Source organism: Oryzias melastigma, linkage group LG15, assembly GCF_002922805.2.
Source record: "Oryzias melastigma strain HK-1 linkage group LG15, ASM292280v2, whole genome shotgun sequence".
NCBI classification, from domain to species: Eukaryota; Metazoa; Chordata; class Actinopteri; order Beloniformes; family Adrianichthyidae; genus Oryzias; species Oryzias melastigma.
In genome coordinates, this window is record NC_050526.1 from 21,634,994 (window position 1) to 21,657,916 (window position 22,923).

Below are 22,923 nucleotides of genomic sequence, written 5' to 3' on the forward strand. Positions count from 1 at the left end.
TCTGTGCGTGTGCAATTGCTTTACGAGTTTGTGTCCTTTACTTCTGTAGAAAACACAGATGTGGGCGTTGCACCTAAATTGCCTAATAAACTGGGTGAAAAGAGCTGTTCAGAAAGCAGCAAGAAGACAAACATTTCAACAAGCAGACCTGCACTGCTGTTTTCTGTCCTTAAAGTCCCTTTAAAACCACGTTATAATTAAAGAAAACAATTGTGAATGCATCTAAAACTCATCAGGATGCGGTAAAACGTTAAGACAGACCATTTTATGGCTTCATTGATTGTTTACCTACAATTCTACCAACATTTCAGCCAAAATGAAGCCAATGGTTAAATATTAAATCAGTCTTGTTGATGATTGAGTGACTCAGAGTGCAAGTGTTTAAATATTAATTGGGGGCAAAGAGAAATAGGGAATAGTTAAATCTGGATTGTTTCTTTATTTTTTTCTTGAGTGACTTTAGTCTGAAACACCTTTCGTCAGCCCAGGAAAACAGACTTTTCAGGGAGGCGTGTTAAAGTCAACAAGAGAAGGTCAGGATGAAAAGCCAAAGTATTGTGACAAAAGAGTATTCATGAGCTAGAACCGCTCAGTAAAAACACGGGCCAGGGTTGTGTTGACTCCTATCACCATGGAAACCTCTACAATGAAAAAAAAAACATGTCTTCTAAACTACAAGAAAACAACAGAGTGAATACAAACCTTTAATTACGTAATAGAACAATTTGGCATAACATTTGGATGAAAACATTTAGTTAAACCTGATATTTGAAGGTTTTTTTTACTATTGTCACAGAAGTACAAGCCCAACAGGATTGGCTGTTCAATCTGGGGAATCCTAAATGTACCTGCTGTACTTTTACCTCAAACACCACAGCTTTTTGGGTTTCTCAAGATGTTACACAAGTGGGTTTTTGGATTTGAAGGAAATCAGAGTCTGACCTTATTTCCTAAAAAATATTTAAAATTGACAACAGTGGATGCAGTTTTTTTTTTTCAGACAAAAATGTTAACATTAAGGTTTAGTTCTGTTGTGGTGCCCCTTACCAAAAGTCTTTCTTAAAACTAAGATTAAGATAGTATACTTTTGGTTTACGTTTTAAGTACTTATTAGAGATATACTTTACAAGTTCATGTTAAGTTTACTTGGATTATACTTTGAATTATACTGCAAGTGTAATAATGTTTAGCCTATATTGGCCACTGTCCTTAAACATTTTCTTAAACAGCATTAAAAGTGGATTAAACGTATTCTTGTTATATTTTTAGTATATTAAAAATGTATTTTTATACACTTATCAGTAGAAGTTTATTACCTGTAGTCTAAAAACAGTAAACTAATAGTATATCAGAAAGGTTACTTTGAGTAACCTTTTTATAAATTAAAGTGTGCCAATTTAGTCCCAAGAAGTATACTTTTTAGTAAACTGCCAGTATACTTTATAAGTGTACTTGGTACACTTGGGAAATATACTTTTCTACACTTACGTAAACTTTCAAACTAAAGTATACTATATTTGGGAAGGGGCGTTACAGAGAGCCTTCAAGATATTTGTCAAAAGATGCACATCAAACCAGGGATATAATTGACTATAATTAATACTTTTTTTCTATTAAGATTTTAATGTATATTAGTTATCAGGTAAATGTTACATTTCATTTAGCTTTTTCATATTTTAAAATGAATTTATTTAGGTTTAATATAAAAAACGTGACTAACTGTAACTGTATTTCACACTGTGTTCTTCACTAAATACTTCGAAATCTACTTTACAGAACACATGAATGATTTAGTAACGTGACACCAGCACAGCAAAGCAAAGAGTCACATTAAAAGCACGGCATTTTCCCATCTTTTTACTGAATGGACCACACCCTGTATCTGGTTCTCTTCTGCTTTTATAGACCTAAACATGACTCCAGAGTCTGCAGGTGCCACCTCTGTTTCAGCACACCTGTAGCTTCAAGCCCAGAGTTCATGCTGGAGCGTTTGGAGCTCTCAGGTTGTATTACGTCTTGTATTTTGTCATTGGTGGATCACCAAGTGCCTTGTTTCTCACGCTCACTCACTAATATATGACATTTTTAATCCTTTATAAGTTCATTTTAAGCAAAGGTTTTTACAGGAGATAATAACAGCTGCAATTAAAGTTAAGCAATGAAATCAAATTAATATATACTTTGGGTGTAACAAGTAACTCTAACGATTCGATTTTTGTGGTTTTTGATTCGAATCACTTTTGATTTATTTTGAACGATCTGATTTACTGAGATAACAAACAAGTAAACAAGAATTGATGGCAAATTCAGTCACATTTTAGTTTCATAAAGTTCATTCCTCTGTTGATTTTCCACATAAAAATAATACAAACTGAACATTATTAGAACATTCAATGTATGTTCACATCTTTGCAAAATATAAAGTGTTTTCACACATTTGACTGTAATGATGATCATTTTTTGATGCCATCATGACACTTGGTTATTTTTACGTTGTAATAAAATAAAATGATTATGTCTTAATCCATTTTTTTTTTTTTGAAATGATTATTTAATGGTATAGGTCGATGTAACTCTATTCTGCCACGGACAGATCGATCTGACTGGATTGTAGGAATATAAATCAATTAATCGATTATTTGATTAATCGTTATACCCCTAATATTTACTGAAGATGACAGATTTAATTTGAGAATTTAAAAAGTAAACATTTACATGAACTCATTCACAAGTAGATATCTTAAAATGTGGAGAAAAAACAATTTGAAGACCCACTCCATTAATCTTTTGATCTATTGTGAAAGCGTTTGCGGTAATTTTTTAATGTAATTATGCCGTTTTTAGCTATAATAAATTAAAAAAAACCCTGCATCGTTTTGTAGAACATAGTTTCTGCAGAGTTCATTAGAAATTAACCTCTGAATTGTGGGCAGGACTGTTGGCGCAAAGCAACCCCGCCCCCACTTCCCATCATCCATCTGTTTACACGCTCCTGCTAGCTTACAGCCCCAACCTAACATACTAGTACAACAAAAATGGCGAAGCAAAACCTGAAATATCCATCAGTACAGTTTGGAGCCAGATTTCAGCTCAGATGAGGAAAACAAAGACGTACATGGATCTATTTGTCTCCAACTGGATGGATCGGAATGGAGTGGAGCGGGTTGCTTGGGTCACCTACATCATAACTACAATCCTTTTCAAATTGCATTTTTTGTGTATTCATGATTCATAACAACTTGAATAAAGAAATACTCATAAATGCAATTTTGAGCTTTTTTTTGGTTTGTTTTTGTTCTCCATGACGCCACAAAAGCATATTAAAAATAAAAAAACGTTATTTTCACCTGAGTGGGTCTTTAAATATTACATTGCTAATGTGTTCAACTCAAAACCATAAAATATTGAGTATTTCAGCATACTGACAGTATATCGAATTATCTCTATAACACTCTGACTGTATGAAATGTCACTTTTCTGCCCTGTTTCTAAACTTAATTGTGTGTTTTGTTTTGTTTTTTTTTGGGGGGAAAAACTCTGTTTCTTGTCAGAGCGGTTTACAGACGACAGTCGTAATTTACTGCATATAAACATGGAGCAAAGAAAACAAAAGAAAATCCCTTAAGACGTCACTAACAGACTTTTGGCTTCAATCATTTTACCTCAAAGCATGACGGTTCCAAACAAGAAAAAGGTTTTAAAACTAATTTTCTGCAAAATCCTGAAGTATAAAAGCTTCAATAAGCAGACAAAACAAAACTAAAATTTTATTTAACAGTATTTTTGTAACAATTTTGATTTGCAAATGTGGTTTTACATTCATCAGATGACCTAGTAAACAAAAAATATACATAATTTGGATTTAAGTGATAATATTATTGAAGGGAAAATGCTGTTTTCTTTGGTCTCCCGCTAGAAAAAGCAGGAAAATCCTCTTCCTAAAGGAAATCTTTGTGAATCACAGGAGATGATGTTTCCTGTTTATCTCTGGGTTTGTTCAAGAGTGGACAAAAACAACCAGCAACTATATTGTACAACAAAACAAAAAAAGCAGCATTTGTGCTGCTGTTTGCTGCTAATCTCATTAGTTCACTAATTAATTTAAATTTTAACATAAATTCTGCACGTGTATTTTCTGTGGCACCTCTCTTTTTCACTTAAAATGAAGTTTGAAAAGGCAGAAATTGCGTGCCTTTTTCTATGCAGACAGCCGCCCACCAGAGCATAGATACGTGCAATCTAAGAGGGTTTCCAGTGCTCATTAATCAGGAGCGAGCAGGCAGCGAATGCAGATGAGGTCCATTTCCTCCTGTTTAACCGGACTGGTGGTGGGGCAGATTCCTGTGTTTATTATCCCAGAATCCAGCAAGGAGCTCCTCTCCAGCATCCGTTGTGTGATCCATCACGTCAGTCCCATCTGCTGCTCTGCATGACTTCTGGAAGCATCTCTAAATATTATAACAGACTAAAATAACCCACAATTTGATATTTGAACGGGTTAATCAAACAAAGACATGATCCTTTATCGAAAAATCCCTCATATTAGTTATGAAAACACAAACTTAATAAGATTTTTGTCGACCCAATGGGACCTAAAATGGGTGGAAAGCAAATCCAAGCTGCTGCTGGTTCTGCTGTTTTTGTTGGCGCTGGTAGCTTCACTTCCAAGATTGAGCCCAATGTTTGGGTCAGCAGTGACTGATGGGTCTGATTCACAGGACGACTGATGAGCAGCATGCCTACGGTCACATATGAAAGGCTAAAGCTGACATTTATGATCATTTCAGACAAAATTACATAGAAAATATTTGTGAAAGTACATCTTTTATGCATGAATTTCCACCAACAAAAACAGAATTGTAAAGCTAAGTTTAGACAATAATCCCAAACGAGCAGCTGTGCTTTGCTCTTATTGTATCTGTTGAGATTTTATTCATGCACTCTGGTTGAATGTGGGGTTTGAGTAACTGCCAACTGCAATCACTTACAGGCTTTTCTGTGGCCAATCATCTGTCTAATAAACATTCTCGTAACTTCAGCTTCCCTGCTGGCTCCACACCGTCTCATTCCACTTTTATTACGTTTATTTGACATGATTGTTTTGCTGCCACGTGGTAAATCATAAGATCTGTAAAGCTGAGGATCATTTCAAAACATGTTTTCTCAAGATTCTAATGTTTCTTTTTCTTAAGAAAACTTCATTAGCAAAACTTAATTTATTTTAGGCTTAATAGCATCATAAGTTAAAGTCAAAGTCCCACTATTTGTCACGCACCTAGGTGTGTGAAATTTGTTCTCCGCATTTGACCCATCCCCTGGGGGAGCGGTGAGCTGCAGACACAGCCGCGCTCGGGAACCATTTGGTGGTTTAACCCCCCAGTCCAACTCCTTAGTGCTGAGTGCCAAGCAGGGAGGCACTGGGTCCCATTTTTAGAGTCTTTGGTGTGACTCGGCCGGGATTTGAACCCACAACCTTCCAATCTCAGGGCGGACACTCTACCACAAGGCCACTGAGCTGGTGAACAAAGTATTCTAATGTTTGTTGACAAATGTGGACATTTTGGCAGCCATTTTGGATCTTTCACTAAGAGTTTTCTCCATTTTTTTATTCTATGGTTGTGTCCAAATTCCTTCACGACTGACTATAGTGCTGTAGAGCTGTCTGAATCTAAAATTCCAAAATCAAGTGTGCTAGAAATTCTCCATAAGTCTGTGCGATAAACCAGTGTGCATGAATGTTCACTAGATTGGCAAATATAGACCACAATGCATTGCGTTTGGACAATTTTTGTGAAAATTTGTATTTATTTTTTTAATAAATCATCCAAATTTTCATCATCAGAACAAAGTGGATTCATAAATATTTTTTTGTAAAATGCTCGTATTTCTTAAGTTTTTACTTTATGAAATCTGTGACGCCGTATTTGTCGTTTAAAAAAAGTAGAGAGCTTGATGTCTGAATTGGTTTTAAAATCCAGTTTCTAGTAGTTAGGTAATAGGGAGGAATTTAAGACAACGAGAAACTTTAATTATATTTTCGATATCATGTCTACCTTAAATAGTTTTTCCATTATTTTGATTAAATATTTGACTAATGTTTTTGAGAATGTTCAATAAATCGACTCATTTAAATGTAAATATTTACTTTTATCAATTTTATTTTACTTTACTTAATTGTTTTTTCCTTAGAAATGTAGAATCAATTCACTAACTTATTAATTTGTTATATTCAAACATTTTTAAAGATTTTTTTTTTTTGCTTTTAACCTTGAATATTTTATTTCAGCAAAATTAAATCAAAACTAGGTTGTTGGGAGGTAAAAATGTTAATTATCTATCTAGTGAAAAAAACAGATTGTGTTTTGCTTCATCTTCAAAATGTACCAATTAATCTTGTTTTATAATGTTATCCAACAAAACCTAATAGACAACTTTGAAACACAAAGCCCTGCATGCAAAAAATAATTGCCCACACCACAAAAACTGAATCTTAAGTTAGTTTATTACCTTTTACATAGCAAAAGTAGTACACTTGAAGTTTATTTTAATAAGTATACTTGAGTAAAAGTTGAAATATAGCAAGTATACTTTTTTAGACTAAATTGGAGCATTTTAAATTTATAACATATACTGTAGAAAGGACATAAAAAAAACTTCAAGTATACTAGCTCACTTTGAACTTGTACTCTTCTTTTTGCTCAGGGTTATTTAAAGAAAATGTGTCTTATTTTCTGTCTTGCACAAAAAAATATAAAGAAAGTTTTCAAAGAGCAAAATAATCTTATTTTAAGAAAATATGTCTTACTGACAATCATTTTATTTCCTCAAATGTGAATTCTTGGTGAGACAATTTTCAAAATGTGTGACTTCAGTTTTTCCTGTGCAGAGAAACCTCCTGGATCCTGTTTAAAGCTGTCTGCCTTCTATAAAAAAAAACCTCTGAGACTTTAGAGCAGCTTGTTAGCATCACAACTGCAGCCTTTGACCTCAGCTGCTTGGGACGGGGTGAAACTTTAAAAGCTTGTAAGTCCTGGCTGGAGGGTGTCATGGTTAATAAGATTACATCTGGAGGAGTTATGACCACTAGTGCAGCTTTGAGGCATTTACTATGGAGTCTCCTTATGAAAGGCAACACCTCCTGTGTGAAAATACCACACTTTCAAGTGAAAAGGGGCATAAATGAGGCTTGCAAGGCTACAAGATCGGGAAATGATCTAAAGGGAGAAAATGAAGGGCTTCAGGAATGCCTTTCTACCTCGTGCCATGGCGAGTTAAATGAGACGTACTGCTCAGAAAAAAAGCAAAAATCTCACAGTGGGAGAAACAAAATACAACTTAGAGAGAGTAATTAGAAGCCCTCCTTCAGTTTAAAAGTCACAGAGGATGCAGGACACCTCATTACACCAACTGACCAACAATCCATGAACGTTTCACCTCATGGATTCATCAAGACTAAAGCAACGCTGTGAATAATGCAGGGAACATCTGACAGCGTCTGGTTGCACAGGCAGAGAGCTGTTCTCCGGTGAGCGGTTACCTTAGAAAACATGTCAGTGTGGCGTTATTTGCATCACTGGGTTCAGGGTCATGGGAGGTTGTAGTTCAGTTCAGCTGTTACTCCAAAAGACGCAAAGCGATCTGTATGGAGATCTTACCAACTGGGTATTTAAACCAGGGATCATTTGGACCTAACAGCTGACAAAGAACAAAGTAGATGCTACGATTGAGAAATTCTACTTTATTCCTCCAGTTATAGATTCAGACTGACAGAATAAAACACTTTTGGGGTAGAAAATTAAAAAAAATGCTGTAGAATATAAATTAAGAGGTGCATGTATGTGTGCAAGCTAATTCACAACTATAAAAACTCCATAATTATTATATGGTTCCCTTAAAATAATCATTGACTTGGTTCCCCCGTTAATTCGGAACACATCTTCAGCCTGAATGCACCCAAACGGATCCTGGTCCAGGACCAGGAACCACTCTCAGACCCATCTTTCGAGGTGGTCTCAGTTTGTTTCCAATCGAACTGAGTTTTCCTCAATATGAACACTCTAGACGCTCGGAATGGAACAACTGGACCATAACAGCCACCGTAGCCGGGCATTACAGGATGTAAACACAGTACTGAAGCAACAATGAGATTATTAAAACCAGGATCATTAAAAATGATGTTAAGACAGACGTTCAAAATTGGTCAGCGAAATATAAAGTCTCAATAAGTGAACTATCCTGACAAGGATTATTCTTTCTCTTGTTGCTTTGCCCCGCCCTCACAATTCCTGGCCAATGACTAAAGAAATATTTAGTCACCTGGTTTTGTTTAAGCGCTTTGGTTAAGAACAGAAACGTCCGGCTGATGGAAGTCTGAATATAGACCAAGCTTAAGGTTCAGGATTCGATCTGGACCAAAAGACTTTTCTGGTCTGAATATATCCTAAAAATAACTGAGGTTTCAACCCAACTCCAAGGTTAAACTGCTGTTGCTCCAAAAAGTAGAATATAACTATATCTTTATCCCAATATGAATAACCAAAGAATTGGGCTGAAGAAATAAACCAGCAGTTTGAAAATGCTACACAAATAATCCATAAAAATGATTAAACCAATGATGGTTATATAATCCAAATCATTCGAGTTTTTTCATTATTTGATTTTCTCCTTATTTTGTCAAAAGTAATTGTATTTAAAATTAATCTAAAAGTGAATAACTCATTGTATGAAAGAATTTGTAGTGTACTGAACATGTGATTAGGCCACAGTGGAGAAGAAACCCCTCTTTGATTGGGTGAACAGCAGACCACAGATGCACTAATGTAATTTAACAAATTGCAGTGGTTGTAAATGATGCTAAACCCCGTCACCGCACTGCGGGCACGAAGGAAAGCCGAGACTTCTCTCTGCTATTTCCTGAGGGATTACCAACCGCTTCAAGGCCAGCTGGGATAAATAATCCCAGGGTCGACCCCTGGACGCTGGCGCGGCTGGCCATGCCAAGCCAACGTCTACAAAGAGAGATTAAACAGGAAGTGCTTCATCCAGAACTGAAGCCTGGCATGGGCTGGTTTTTACTCAAAACCTTTGGAAGGCTTGATCTGGTCAAAACTTAAGAGATTTCACAGATTTAAAAAGATAATTTATTTAGATTAATGAAGAAATTCTGAAAGAATGTGTCACTTAATGAGAATAAATCATGTATTAGTACCTTCATTTATCCAGATAAAGCTATTTAAATAAAGGAGGACTATGAAAAGGACAAACGGATGGATAAATTAGCGAAATAATTCTTTATAAGACCAAAACTATCTTTTTTTTGCTTCCTTTCATGTTTTTATGCTGTGAAACGTTTGTGTATTTTGCTGAAAAACATAAATTACTTTTATCAAATGAAATCTTAAAGATAAATATCCTCCTCCGATCATCTTTTGATTTATTGTAAAAGCGTTCCTGGTGGTTTTTCAATTATGATTATGTCTTTTTTAGCCAAAATCAGAAAAAAAACAGTCTTTTTCGAGGTTTTCTATATAGTGGCAGAAATTTATTAGAAATTCACTTGGAAATTTGTCGAAAGTTGACATAAAGTAAGCCCACCCCCACTTCCCATCATCATGTTTACACGTTCTCTTGCGAGCTTATGGCCCCTCAAACCCCAACCTAACATTAGTGGTCCAACAAAAGTGGTGAGCGATATTGGATCTAAGGCTGGGAATCATACCTTACGATACGATGTGATACATGGATCACGATATCGATGATATCGCGATACTGCGATAATTGTTAAAAATCAGCTCTAATAACTCACATTATATAGAAGAACACATATATCCCTATTTATTTTTTAGCTTCAACGCAATCATAATAAATACTAAGTAATACTATGTCTTTGACAAGATTGACCCTAATTGAATTATAATTATTTGTAAAATTCAGTGTTAACAATAGTAAACATAGACAGCACTGCTTCTACTTAGTACAAAATTGTTGTAAGTTTCCTCAATTTTCATAAAAATCTTCCAAAAACAGGTTAAAACACCAAAAAATCCTTTTTAACAGAGTGGGTCTTTAAAAAGACACATTTGTTTTTCCTGATTCCAGCAGAGCCGCCACATGCTGGTTGATGATGCACCACAGGGTCACGTAGAGTGATTCCTCACAGTACAATCAGAGCTGTCAGTTTAGAAGGATGTTGACTCTGCTCACGCTGGTCATTACTGACATGATTTTGAGGCTGGCCGGAGAGATAAGTAAACAGAGAATAATGAGAAAAAAACCCTGCAGACATCCAGGATTTGAAGCAGGGAGGTCACTCCTAGTACCAGTGGGGGCCCACTCCCACAACCAAAGCCTGTATATATGAACCCCTTCCCCCACCCACCCTCCTGCACACCTCCTTTCTTGCATATCTGCCTGTGCAGACTCAGCTCTGATATCCAGACAGGAGTTCCCTCAAATTTAAGAGGCTGGTTTGCATGTCTGAAGCCTTCGTCATGACTTATCTGTCTCCCTTCCAATGCTGTCATCTCGTTCAACCGCATCTGGTTTAGTTCACCTCAGCATTAGTTGCTTATATTCTCCCCCAAAAAACACACTTTACTGTAGTAATAACACGTTGCAGCCTCGCTCCGTCCTGGGAAAGGAAACGGGGCTGTTTGAAACTCACCGCAGCCCATAAGTCAAAACGTTTCTGTTTTCCGGATGACATATTTATCTCAGGACAATGTCAAGGCTTTCAGTCCGTGCCTGATATCAATCCCCGTCTGACATCTACGGGCCCTCAATGGCCATGAAAGCAGGGGACATCAATTCTGCTAACAGAGCAGCGGCTGCGGTCGGCTCAGTGATTCACCGCTGACCGGACTTCAGCGAGGAAGGCAGTAAACTAGGCTTTGACAGCCGGCCAGCTCTGATTTCCATACAAATCACAGTGAAGCAAAGGATTTGGTAAAGAAAATTATGTTTTGTGACACGTTTTTCTGATAATGGAGGACATATAAAGAAAATTAAGCTTCTGAGTATTTCAAATTGTTTTGAATCAGGAGCAGAAGTAAAAATGTTGCTTGAAAAAGAGTTTATTTGTGATATAGAGAATACACTGCCTCAGTTTTCCTCATCTGCTTCAAAATGGATTGCTAAAATATTGCTCGCCATTTTTGTTGCACCGCTAATGTTGGGGCTGTGAGCTAGCAGGAGAGTGTGTAAACCAGGGCTAATCAAACTCAATTTACCTAAAGCAGAGTCTGGCTGAGGCTGAGCCGTAGTCCATAGACTATGTACTACTAAGCAATATCTTCTGCGAGTCCTGTGGAACAACAAGAGCTAAAGATGCTAGCAACTGTTGCTAAGGACTTTTCTGACGACCAGATCCAGCGACAAAAGCAAATGCGAAGTTTTAAGAATAAATCAAGCTGAAATATCACAAAGGAAATCTTCAAAGAAGCATAGATATTGCCTATAGCACATTGACACGAACAAGTAGTCAATAAACTTGGACATAGACAATGGACCAAAGCGGTGACATGTGGTGAGGTTCACTGTGGGTGAGGCACTGACGTCATCAGTCAGATTTACAGACATATGAACCATACAGAGCAGCTTATTCATTATTTGATTGACAACAGTTTAAAATGCATTTTTCTTAAGTCTATAAACTGTAGTATAGAAAAAAAATCACCAAGATTGTTACAATTGACTCACTTTTCCATTTAGTTTTGATTATATTTTTGGCACAAATTGAACCGTATACAACACTGGCTGCATGTATTGAGAAAATTACATGAAAATAGTTACTTTCTAATATATATATATATATATATATATATATATATATATATATAATTTAGGCTGGGGAAGGGGGTACATGGCATTATTTATTAGTCAAAACACCATGCAGAAATAAGATATCTTCTCATTCCTCACTGACAATTCAGACCCCTCGAGACCACCTTTCTGCTCCAATGCGCTCGTGTTTAATCAGAAAAAGTCATCGTGCGAGAGACTGTCTACTTCCACATGCGTGAGCTGTGATGCGTGTGCGCTCACTGAGATTCAACGCAACCCTCTGTCTCAACCCCCGATTACCAAAAGTCATTTTTCACTTGCGCGCAGAAAGTAGCTGCACGAGTGCACGTGACAAAATGTTGCGGGCGCTCTCTGAAATTCACTCAATCTCTTGCGCGCGATGAGTTTTTCTGCTCGTGAGGATCAAACACGAGCATGCAATAGCAGAAAGCGCTCATGGACGTCTGAATTCTCCGTGAAGATTGTTTGAGACGTGCGTGGAGATGTCTTATTTCTGTCTGGAGTTTTGATGAATAAATAACGACATAGGTGTCAGGTTTCCTGCACTAAAAGGCCCAATCCGAATCCTTCCCTTCTCCCTTCCCCTTCACTTATCCCTCCAAACGAAGGGCTATGAAAAAATAGTGTCTCATAATTCAGACGTCACTTAAGTTTGATGATGTAATCCATAATTGCCGGTTTGCTAGCTTTAGCTTTGGCTTCCAGCGTTTTTATTTACATAACAACAGCGGTTTTATAACTTTAAAAAGTAATGCTCCAACAAAAAGTCATTACTTACATTTAAATGTAAACTTCTGTGGTACAGAGCGCAGACACGTGCAGAAAAGCGCTTCTTGGCGTGACATGGTTTACCCTCGAGACGGAGGACTTTATATCCCTCCGCTTGTACATTATATTTAAAAAAAATATATCCCGGACACACTTGCACTTAAACTGTCCCTTCAAATGGAGGGGAAGGGAAGAAGTCAAATTATGCCTAAAAGTTTCCTTGATTCAAGCCCGGTCAATGTCACGCCCCCAAGAGCCATATACCCCCCCATGATTGGTTGGATCATCAGCTCCACACATAGCAAAGTCCATACAAAACTTGCTGTCCACACCAACATTAAACTTTCATATTGAAGTGGGGGCTAAAAAATATTGTCTTTGGGGCCACAAATGGCCCTCGGGCCGCCCGTTTGAAACCCCTGGTGTAAACAGGTGGGTGTTGGGAAATGGTCTGTGCCAACAGTCCCGCCCACAATTCAGAGAACACTTTCTACTGAACTACTACAAAAACTAGAAAACAACAGTTTTTTTTTTTTTTTTAAAGACTTAAAATTAAAAGACCACGGGGAACGCTTTTACAACAGATCAAAAGATGATCGGAGTCTGACTTTCAGAAGGAGTGGAAAGCAGCTTGTCTACACACTGAGGTGTTTGCCAAGAAGTTCCTGGTGTGAAGCTCAAACAAACAGAGCGTGAGATCCCAACTTTCATCCAAATCCTATCCCAAGAGTGCTTGTTTGCAGCTTTTACAGCTCAGAATAACAAGATCAGCACCACGTTTTGGCCCATTTGCTGTTTGTTTGCGTGTCGGGTCCAAGCTTTAGCCTCACAGGCTGTCTGTCTCACAGCAGGATGGCATTTCAGCCTCTCCTTTCCCTCCACACCCCCCAGGGTCACCCTCTGTGTGGTCTCCCATTCGCATTCCTCCATTCACTTGTCTGCAGGGTCAAAAGATTGACAGACAGACGCAGAAATGACATCCAGGAGAGAATATTTTAGGTGGAAGTGAAAGGTAAGTTTAGACCAAAAATGTCAATTGAAACTTAAACACACGGTTGTCATTTTCCCCTGAACTCTTAAGTTCTGTCAGACGTTTACAACTCATGAGATCACCCGTGTGCTGGAAGGTTTCCGCTCCAGCTCTTTTGTTTCTGCACAACTTAAGCTGTGATAAAGGGAAACATATAGGAAAAAGGATCAATTACAAGTAATTGCAAGCAGTTTTGCAAACAACAAAAGGATCAAGATTTCTTCAGCTCCCTCTAGGACTTTTTGCAGCCAAAAAAAGGACTGAGGAAACAGAAATTTGGGTTGCCCTGCAGTTTAAAGAACCTCCTGAAACAGAGGAAACCTCTCCCAGAATGGTGACATGTCGAAGACACCGCCCTGTGAATAGTTATGGTGTGATGAAGACTCTCTTAAGGTCACTTTAGCCAAAGGAAATTTTCAAATTAGAACTAAAATTGAGCTTTTGCGTTTTTTAAATGTTCAAAATAAATTTTGTTCTAATAATACACATATAATTACATAATAAAGCATAAAAATAATAGAAAAATTGGTCTAAAACAGACATTTTCTGAACCCTCTTGTGTCAAAAGTAAATATGGTGTTTTTGACATGTTATTTTGTTAACATTTATCCCCCCGTCTAGTGGCACACCTCAGAACAGCATTCATTCAGTGATGAGTTCACGTACCGACAGCCTTAATGATGAATCCCTTCGGGGATCTCAGAGCTCTGCGCATCCACGCTTCCCTCAGCACCTCCAGGTTGTTTGCGTTCCCTTGAACAAAAAGCACCAGGTTTTCCATCCATCCCTGAAAGCACACCTCAGCTATAGCCTTCACCAGTCTCTTATTCCAGAAGCTGCGCAGGTTTTGCGCTTTAAAGTCCGCAAAGATCTCCTGACCGCTCGCGCCGTTTGCGCTCGCGCTCCCTCCGCCGGCGCGTAAACTCTCCTCGTCCGGTCCGAAGACGACGGCGAGCGAGGCGGCGCTGAGCTGGACGAGTCTCTGCTGCTGAGCCATTCTGACCGCCCTTGACGACTCCAGCAGAGGAGTCCAGATCAGAAAGAGTTCGGTAAGTTTCTCATAGAAAACTCCAAACGCATTCCTCCGAACGCGCGCCTGCGTCCTGCAGTGAAGGAGCAGCGGCTCTCTGTGCGCTCCGGTCGGCTCCCAGGGAGACGTGTGACGGAGGAGGAGGAGGAGGAGGAGGAGGAGGGCTCACCAAGCTGCAGATGCTGCCGGGACAGGTGGACCTCCCACCGACCGTCCACAGGTGAAAGTTGAAGGAAAACTCCTGAAAACCAAACTCGGGATCTCTAATGTCTTTTACAGTGATGGATTACATATGTGTATGGGGTTCCATTTGTGTCAAAATTACATAGACACAAACACACGTTAAATAACGCGTTCAGTAGACACAAACAGTGGATCATAGACAAAAACAATGAACCAAAGACATACAGTAGACGTGAACATTTTTGGCACACATGGAACCCCATAGAACTCAGCCTAAACTTCACCAATCCACTCTGGAGGCTACTAACATGTCCAAAAAAGGTATTATTTTTATTGTTATTAATTATGGAGCCCCTAAAGAAACATTGATGTAAAAAAAAAAAAAAAAAAAATGAACCAGATTTCTCAGCAAGTGAACCACCATGTGACGGACTCTGAAAAGGTCTCCTGTGTGCAAATGACCACTTAAGTTTTCTGGTGAGCACTGATTTGTTTCTCATGAACACTAGATACTATCTCGTGAGCCTCAGATACTATCTCATGCGCACCATACTCTATCCAATGTGCACTAGATACCATCCCGTGAGCACAAGATACTATGGCTGAATCCGAATTGCCTCTCTACCCTCGTTCCTCTCCGTTGTTCCAATTGTAGGAGCATTTAAAGCAGCAGTGACGTAAATGGAAGTATTGAGTTTTCGTATTTTCCAAGCGCTGGCAGCAACATAGATGATTATGGATGATGTCATCAAGTTGTAGTAATGTCCAAATCTGAAGATCTCTCCACTTGCACATGTAGGGAGAACCTGTAGGAGTAAGGAAACCATTCGGATACAGCTTAACTCGTGAGCACCAGTTTGTTCTTCTTTTTTTACTTTGATGTCCCTTTAGGGGCTCCGTACTTGATGTTATTATTCAAAAAGATACAAATGTTTAGTCACGCTAGAGTAGAAAAACAAGTGTTGAAAACCCCAGATTTAAATTTCGAAATATAATATCTGATTTATAGGATGGGAATTTTGGGGTGTTTTCAAATATTGCTAAAAATTACTTGAAGAAAAATTTGCATTTTATTGTTTACCGTCTGGATCAAGAAGAGTTTATGTTTTGCCTAGAAATGAAAAGGGGATACAATTACCTTTTAATGGAATCTGTCATTAAAAATACAGTTTAGATATTGTGCATTTAGATGAGAAATGCAAAAGAAGTTAATAAAAAATAAAGTAAAATTGCTCCCAGTTGAGGAAGAGTTCTGTTTTTCCATCATAAATCCACCCATCCGTCTTTAGAACCAGCCTAATCCCTTTCAGGGTCAAAGGCCACTGGAGCCAACCAGGCTACTGTTGAGTAACTGTGGGGTACAAACTGAACAGGTCTCCAGTCTGTTGTAGGGCCACACACTCACATTCACACCTAGGGGCCATTTAGAATCACCAATTAACCTACCAAGCATGTTTTTGGACTGTGGAAGGAAACTGGAGGAGCATGCAAACAGAAAGGACCCAGCTGGGATTCAAACCATGGAGTATTAGCCACCATGTGGCCCAAATCCATTAAAAAGATGATAAAGATACTTTTTGTTAGCTAAAACTAAACAAGTACATGATGTTACACCTCGGCTTGTACATTATTCGTATTCATATCTGTGGAGGGAAATCCTGGCATTGTTATCTTCCAGGAAATAACACATCCATTACTCATTGAAAGTGCTAATGCTGTCAACTTAAGTTTTTTTTTTGTTTTTTTTGAGCAGAATTTGCCCTGACAAACTGTAACACCTAATATCTTAAGTTTAATTGTTTCTCCTATTGATAAAACAGTTCCTGGATGTTGTTTTGCCCTAAAGAATCCTTAGAAAAACCTTTAAAATCAACCTTTTTTAGGTATTTTTGTATCAAAGAATGTTTAAGTTAATGTTTAAGTCGAGCCCATTTTATGATCTTTCAAAGACAAATCAGATTAATTCGACTTACTACTATGTTTTAAGGATTAAAAAAGAAGAATCGGTCGCTACAAACAACAAAAATTAGAACTCCACCCCATAATATCCAGCTTTTACTGATGTAGCAGCAATCAAAGCTTGAGAGGCACACTCCATACATCACAGAGGGCCCGTGGCTTTGGTTTCGGCAGCGCTCGGGTGCCCTGATAGGCCTGGAGCCAGTCAGCCTCATGCGTGAACAGGATATTAGGCTTCCCCTGTCCACGCAGGATTAATAATGGGTTGTCTGTTACAGGAAGCATGTGGAGCGAGGGGGGAGGAGCTAGAGGAAATGCTGTGAAGAGATCTGTTTATGGTCCTTTTTTTAAAAGAAAATAAAAACGGAGCTAAAAGAAATATTTTACCTTATTAAAATATTGACAGCTCAGCATTTTTAAAGATCATATTAACTAATCATGTGGATATAATCAATGCATAATGAGAAACTTTCAAAGTGCAGCAAGTTTTTTTTTTTTTTTTAACGTTATTTTAAGTCTTGAGGTGGCCAGAAAATGTAAGAAAATCTTTCTGCTCAGAAATAAGTCTAAAGGTTTGTTTTAACAGGAAAACAAATAAATAAATAAATAAAGAATAAACTTTTATGGTTTTTGTAAATGGTAGAAAACATACATATTTACTCTCTCCTAAACAAAAATGAGTGACTAAATGAGGAAGTCCCACTTCACTGATTAGAAAAATACACTTTATTTTTTTATGTTTTTGTGACCATTAAGTATGTTATATTTTTCTATATACAAGAATCTAAACTTTTTTTTCACCAAAATAAAGGCTTAGTTAAAAAACTAAAATAAAAACAGTTACTATCTGGTGCGCCTCAGATAGTCTCTGTTATAATTTTATTTTAACTAAGAATTTTTTTACGATGTCCCTTTAGGGGCTCCGTACAAATAAATGTTTATTTCAAAATAAAATACATCTTATTTCAAATAAGATCTTCCTGCTGGAGCAGATTCACTTGATTTAAAAATGTAAGAAAGTAATGTCAAACTTGACCTTTTCTATCATTATTTGGATTTAGGAAACGATTTATTTCAAGTGGTCAATTAAAAATATAAGACTAAAGAAAAAAGACAACAGAAATACATGTATCTGTATGAGATTATTGAGTTCGTCTAAAGGAGTTTAATTGCTTGAAAGGAAGCTAATTTCTATAATCCCATCCTTGTTTTCCATGTTTCTACTTTCTAATTTTTATTGTCTTTACAAAGACTTTCTTTTTTACTTTAGTGCTCTTTCAATCCTTTTCCGTTTTTACTATCAATTATACATTTGACAACAATTTTTTTTTGTTCTTTGTTCTTAACAGCAACTATTCAGCAGAAGTTAAACATATAACAGTAGGTTAAAACCTTTAACATCCTTTTGCTCATTTAAAATCTAACTATACATGACAAAACTTGATATTTACATCATATTAATCAAAACTACAAATGCAAAAGAAGTAAACTATTCCTTTTTAATTCAAATTGTTACAGTTTTTCTTCAAAGCCAAAGATCCACAATGGAGGAATAAAAGAGCCACATGTAGTTCAGGAGCTCCAAGTTGCAGATCACTGAAGTAGACGCTAAAAATCTACACAAAAATCGTACTGCTCACTGACTATTAAAAGCGCATTCTTTTATTTTGAAATTTGAGCGCACTTTCATGAACTCAGGCTTTTTCCTAAAAGTTTTGAGTGTAATGTTTCAAGGGAAGAAATAGATTTAGTTTTAACTGTAGTATAGGAGAGTAAATGCAGTTAGTTAAACATTCAAATCTGAAAGTCATTGTGTTAATTTAGGGTCAAGTGTACAATTGGTTACAAACATGACACAATATAAGGTTTATTGTAGGGAAACTGATTGCAAAAAAGTCTATTTCTAAAAAAAAAATGCACTTCTAAAGACTGATTGTTTCCACGTTTACAAAAAATGTTCTGTTTTGTGTCCCACAACACAAATGTGTGCTGCATAACACACACGAACAACACCCTAAACAATGTCAGGAGTGTTAGCAATTCAAGGAAGTCTGCAGAAATGCTCTCATTGTTTGATCCTGTTAACTTCCTCCAGATAAAAGTGTTGGCTTGCACTTTGTTTAATCTGCTCGTGGACAATAAGACTTCAACTGCATTTCTTCTGAATGTTTAGTCTGCCGTTGGCCCTGATTATCATGCAGCAAAGTTCACCGAGTTAGCATAATGACCTGAAACTCTGCCCTGGGTCCCTTGATTTTTTAATGAGCGTGCACGTCTTCCTCTCGCTGTTCGCTGAAGTAGTTCCAAAGTAGTTTCAGATGTCTGTGACGCTGCAACAACCTCGAACTGATCTCAGTGTATATTTTCAATATGGTAATTTCAGACAAAGTTTATGTCTATGCATGTAATCTCACACACCTGGTGCTGCTAAAAGAACAACAAAAAAGAGTTGCTTATGAATAAATTAAATCTAGACTATTACTAAACATAAACTCAATTTCTGCAAGTGGAAAAACTGCAGTTTTTATGCGTCTGAAAATGAATGTAAGCCCAGCGGTTTTAGTTTCATAATCACTAAGACATATTGTCTAGTATGTTGTTTTGTGTTTTGTAGATCAGCATGAGATATTGTGTAGTTGGTGTTTTGAAAACAGTAGTATAACACATTGTGTTGTTGTTTTGTCGATTAGAATTAATGTGTAGTTGTTTTGCGCTTTGTAGGTAGTGTGGTGTAGTAGTATTCCATAATGTGATGTTGTTTTGTGCTTTGTAGATTGTGTAGTGTGGTGTTTTGTAGACAGTAGTATACCATATTGTGTAGTTGTTTTGTATTTTAAAGATTAGAATTATTGTGTGGTTGTTTTGTGCTTTGTAGGTTGTATAGTATGGTGTTTGTTAGAGAGTAGAATACCATATTGTGTAGTTGTTTTGGGTTTTGTAGCTTAGAATTATTGTGTTCTTGTTTTGTGTTTTGTAGATTAGAATTATTGTGTTCTTGTTTTGTGTTTTGTAGATTAGTATGTTATGTTTTGTAGACAATAGAATGCGATATTGTGTACTTGTTTTGTGCTGTAGATCAATATGGGATATCGTGTAGTGTAGTGCTTTGTAGACGGTAGTATAGTCTATAGTGTAGTTGTTTTATGTTGTGTCGATTAGTATGGGATATTGTGTAGTGCGGTATTTTGGGTTATTTAGAGAGTTGTATAGCATATTGTGTAATGTTGCATTTTTTAGTTTTGTAAACAGCAGTATGATATCTTATGTAGTGTGTTGTTTTGTGTTTTGTTGATCAGTAGTGTATTTTTCGTGTTTACTAGATTAGCATGACATTTTGTGTAGTGTGGTGTTTTGTGTTTTTTAGATAGTTGCATGGCATATTGTGTGTTGTATTTTTTAGCTGTGTAAACAGTAGTACGATATATCATTCAGTGTGGTATTTTCTTTGTTTTGTAGAAATCAGTGAAGTGAAATTGTGTTTTGTTGACAGTAGTATGGGATATTGTGTACAGTTGTGTTTTGTAGATCAGTATGAAAGTGAAAAAGTGAAACATGTAGTAGTTTTAGAGAAAACCGTAATGGGATAGTGTAACCTGCGCTCACTTCCAGCAGCCACTTTCTTTGAAAAGTCAACGTAAACGTGCATATTTGGGCATTTTGAGCTTCAGAATTTTGACCAATCAGGGACTCAGATTCGGTAGTAATGTTTCTACTAGTAATGAATCTACTAATTCCAGATCGAGTGGACTCACAATTTCCCAGAAGTCTTTGCGAAAAACTAGCATGCATTGATGGTCACTAGATTTGCGGATATAGACCACAATGCATTGCGGTCGAACACTTTCGAACAAAAAAACGTGTTTAAATGCAATATTTAAATAAACCATCCACCTTTTCACCATCAGAACACAGTGGAGTCATAAATAAACGCTGTGAAACTTTGTGAAATCGGTAACATCACATCCGGTTCTTAGAAAAACGAAAGAAAAGTAGTGAGGATGGTGTCCGAATTACCTTTAAAATCCAGGGCACTATATAGTTCCATACTATACAGTTTTTTAGTAGTTAGGGATTAGGGGGGGAATTCGGACACAACCAAAGAGTCAGTCCAGCTTAACATAGAGGAGGTCAAAGGTCATTAGCTACCCTTGTGAAACTGCTGAACTAACTCAAACTTTCAATTAAAAATCCCTAAAAATGACCTAAATCCCTAAAAAAATACACTTTTTTATCCTAGATTTAGTCCTTGTTGTAATGAACCCCTTTCTGTCTGTTTCTGCTCTTCATTTGTCCTCATTCTAAAATGCTAAAAAACAACACAAGCAGGTTGTAAGTCTCAATAATGCGTTTTCTATTGCTGCAGAACACAAGTCGGTGCACATCTGAGGTAAAACATGCACAACCAACTGATTTCATGGATTCAGCAGGCAGCCAGACTAACATAATGATAGAGCGTTTTGCTATAAAACACAATAACTTAAGCAGGAGCCATAATTTAGACATGTTGCTTTAGGTGTAGGATGAGGAGGGAATCCAACAAAGCACTTACCATAGCGACGAGGAGCGCGGTTGTAATCTTCTTAGAGGAAATCTCAACAAAGACTACAAGATAAGACAGATTTAAAGCTACTCTGAGAGGCCTGGTGTGTTAGAAGGCGCTGAGTGATGGATTACACTCACAACCTGGTGAACCACACACACACAAAGACCCCGCGGACACGCTGAAGATCACAGCCATGTGAGAGATGTCTGCAGCTGCACTTTGAGGCTCTGTGAGAGCAAAGTCTTTCAGCAGCAGCATGTCTGAAACAGACAAGGGGTGAACCGTGCATTCTGGGATTTTTGTCATTGACACTTGATGCAAACATTCTCTCTGAAGACCTCTTTGTGTTTCCTCCCAGCTGTTGTTGTGTTCCTGTCAGATAGATTTTGAACAGCAAAATGTGGAAAAAACCCTTCAAAAGTAAACTTACTCAACATTTTTTTATTTCCAAATAAAAATGGTGGAGCAACATGACCAACTGCAACTATGCAAAAGATTTTCACTTAAAGATTTTCCTAAAGTGTGTATTTTACACATTTTTAAAATTAAACATATTTTACAAATTATAACCTTTAAATGTTCTCAAAATATATTGAATACAATTCAAAACAGCAACATGAATGTGTGATCACTTTGTAAGCTTTCACTCTATAGTGATTCTCCTGCTCCTTTCGTATGTTTTTTGGCACATAAAACTCAATCACACTTTCAGCAATTTTATCAAACTTGGTATCAAAACGTTCAGCTTGTTCCAGACATCACTGCTTATATTTTTGGTGTTCATAAACTTTATAGTTTTTGAAATATTTAGCAAAATATGCACCATAGGAAATAAATGAGAAAGTCTTCAAATTTCAAAATTTTAAGTAGATTAACAACAAGCTTTTACATTTATTCATGGGCTGTTTTAATCGTTTATGGTAATTATTTTAAAAAATTGAGTTTACCTAATATTTTAGTGACAGAAAAATGACTAATTTAGTTTACTTAGGAATTTCAGGCTATTTTGGAGTTTAGCTAGCATTTAAGCAACGAGCTAACTTTTTTGGCTAATTTGGTATCTATTGAGGCTTTTTATGCTAATTTACAATTTAGCTAATATTTTAGTAACACACTAACGTTTTAGGCTAGTTTGTTCTCCACTGAGGTTTTTATAGGCTAATTTAGAGTTTAGCTTCTGTTTTAGCAACACATCTTTTGTTAAATTGCTATTTAATGTTTTTTTAGGCTTATTTAGAGTTTAGCTTTTATTTTAGCAACAGGCTAACGTTTTTGACTAATTTATTTTACTGATGAATTTTAGGTTATTTTGGAGTTTAGCTAAAATTTAAGCAACGAGCTAGCTTTTTTGGCTAATTTGGCATCTATTGAGGTTTTTGGGGCTAATTTGGAGTTTAGCTAGTAATTAAGCAACACACTAAATATTTTTGCAAAAGTGGCATGTCTTAGGGATTTTTAAGCAATTTGACTGCAATATTTTCAGAAATGTTGGTCAACTTCAGCGCTCCTTAGTTCTTAAACAACATTTCCAGTCTTTTAGCAAATTTAACATTTTGCAAGTAGCTTTTGCATTTTCAGCAAATCCCTTCAGCAATGAAAGTAAATTGT

At 36.9% G+C, this 22,923-nt stretch overlaps 1 protein-coding gene across 1 annotated transcript in view; it reads right to left on the minus strand.

Annotated features, from left to right (window-relative positions):
* stox1 (storkhead box 1) overlaps positions 1 to 14,840 on the minus strand; it is a 30,924-nt gene extending 16,084 nt beyond the window's left edge. The window contains exon 1 of the mRNA XM_024298008.2: positions 14,267 to 14,840. Within this exon, the coding sequence (XP_024153776.1) occupies positions 14,267 to 14,597 (331 nt within the window). The 5' untranslated portion in view covers positions 14,598 to 14,840. The remainder of the gene's footprint in view (positions 1 to 14,266) is intronic.
* Positions 14,841 to 22,923: the final 8,083 nt, after the last annotated feature.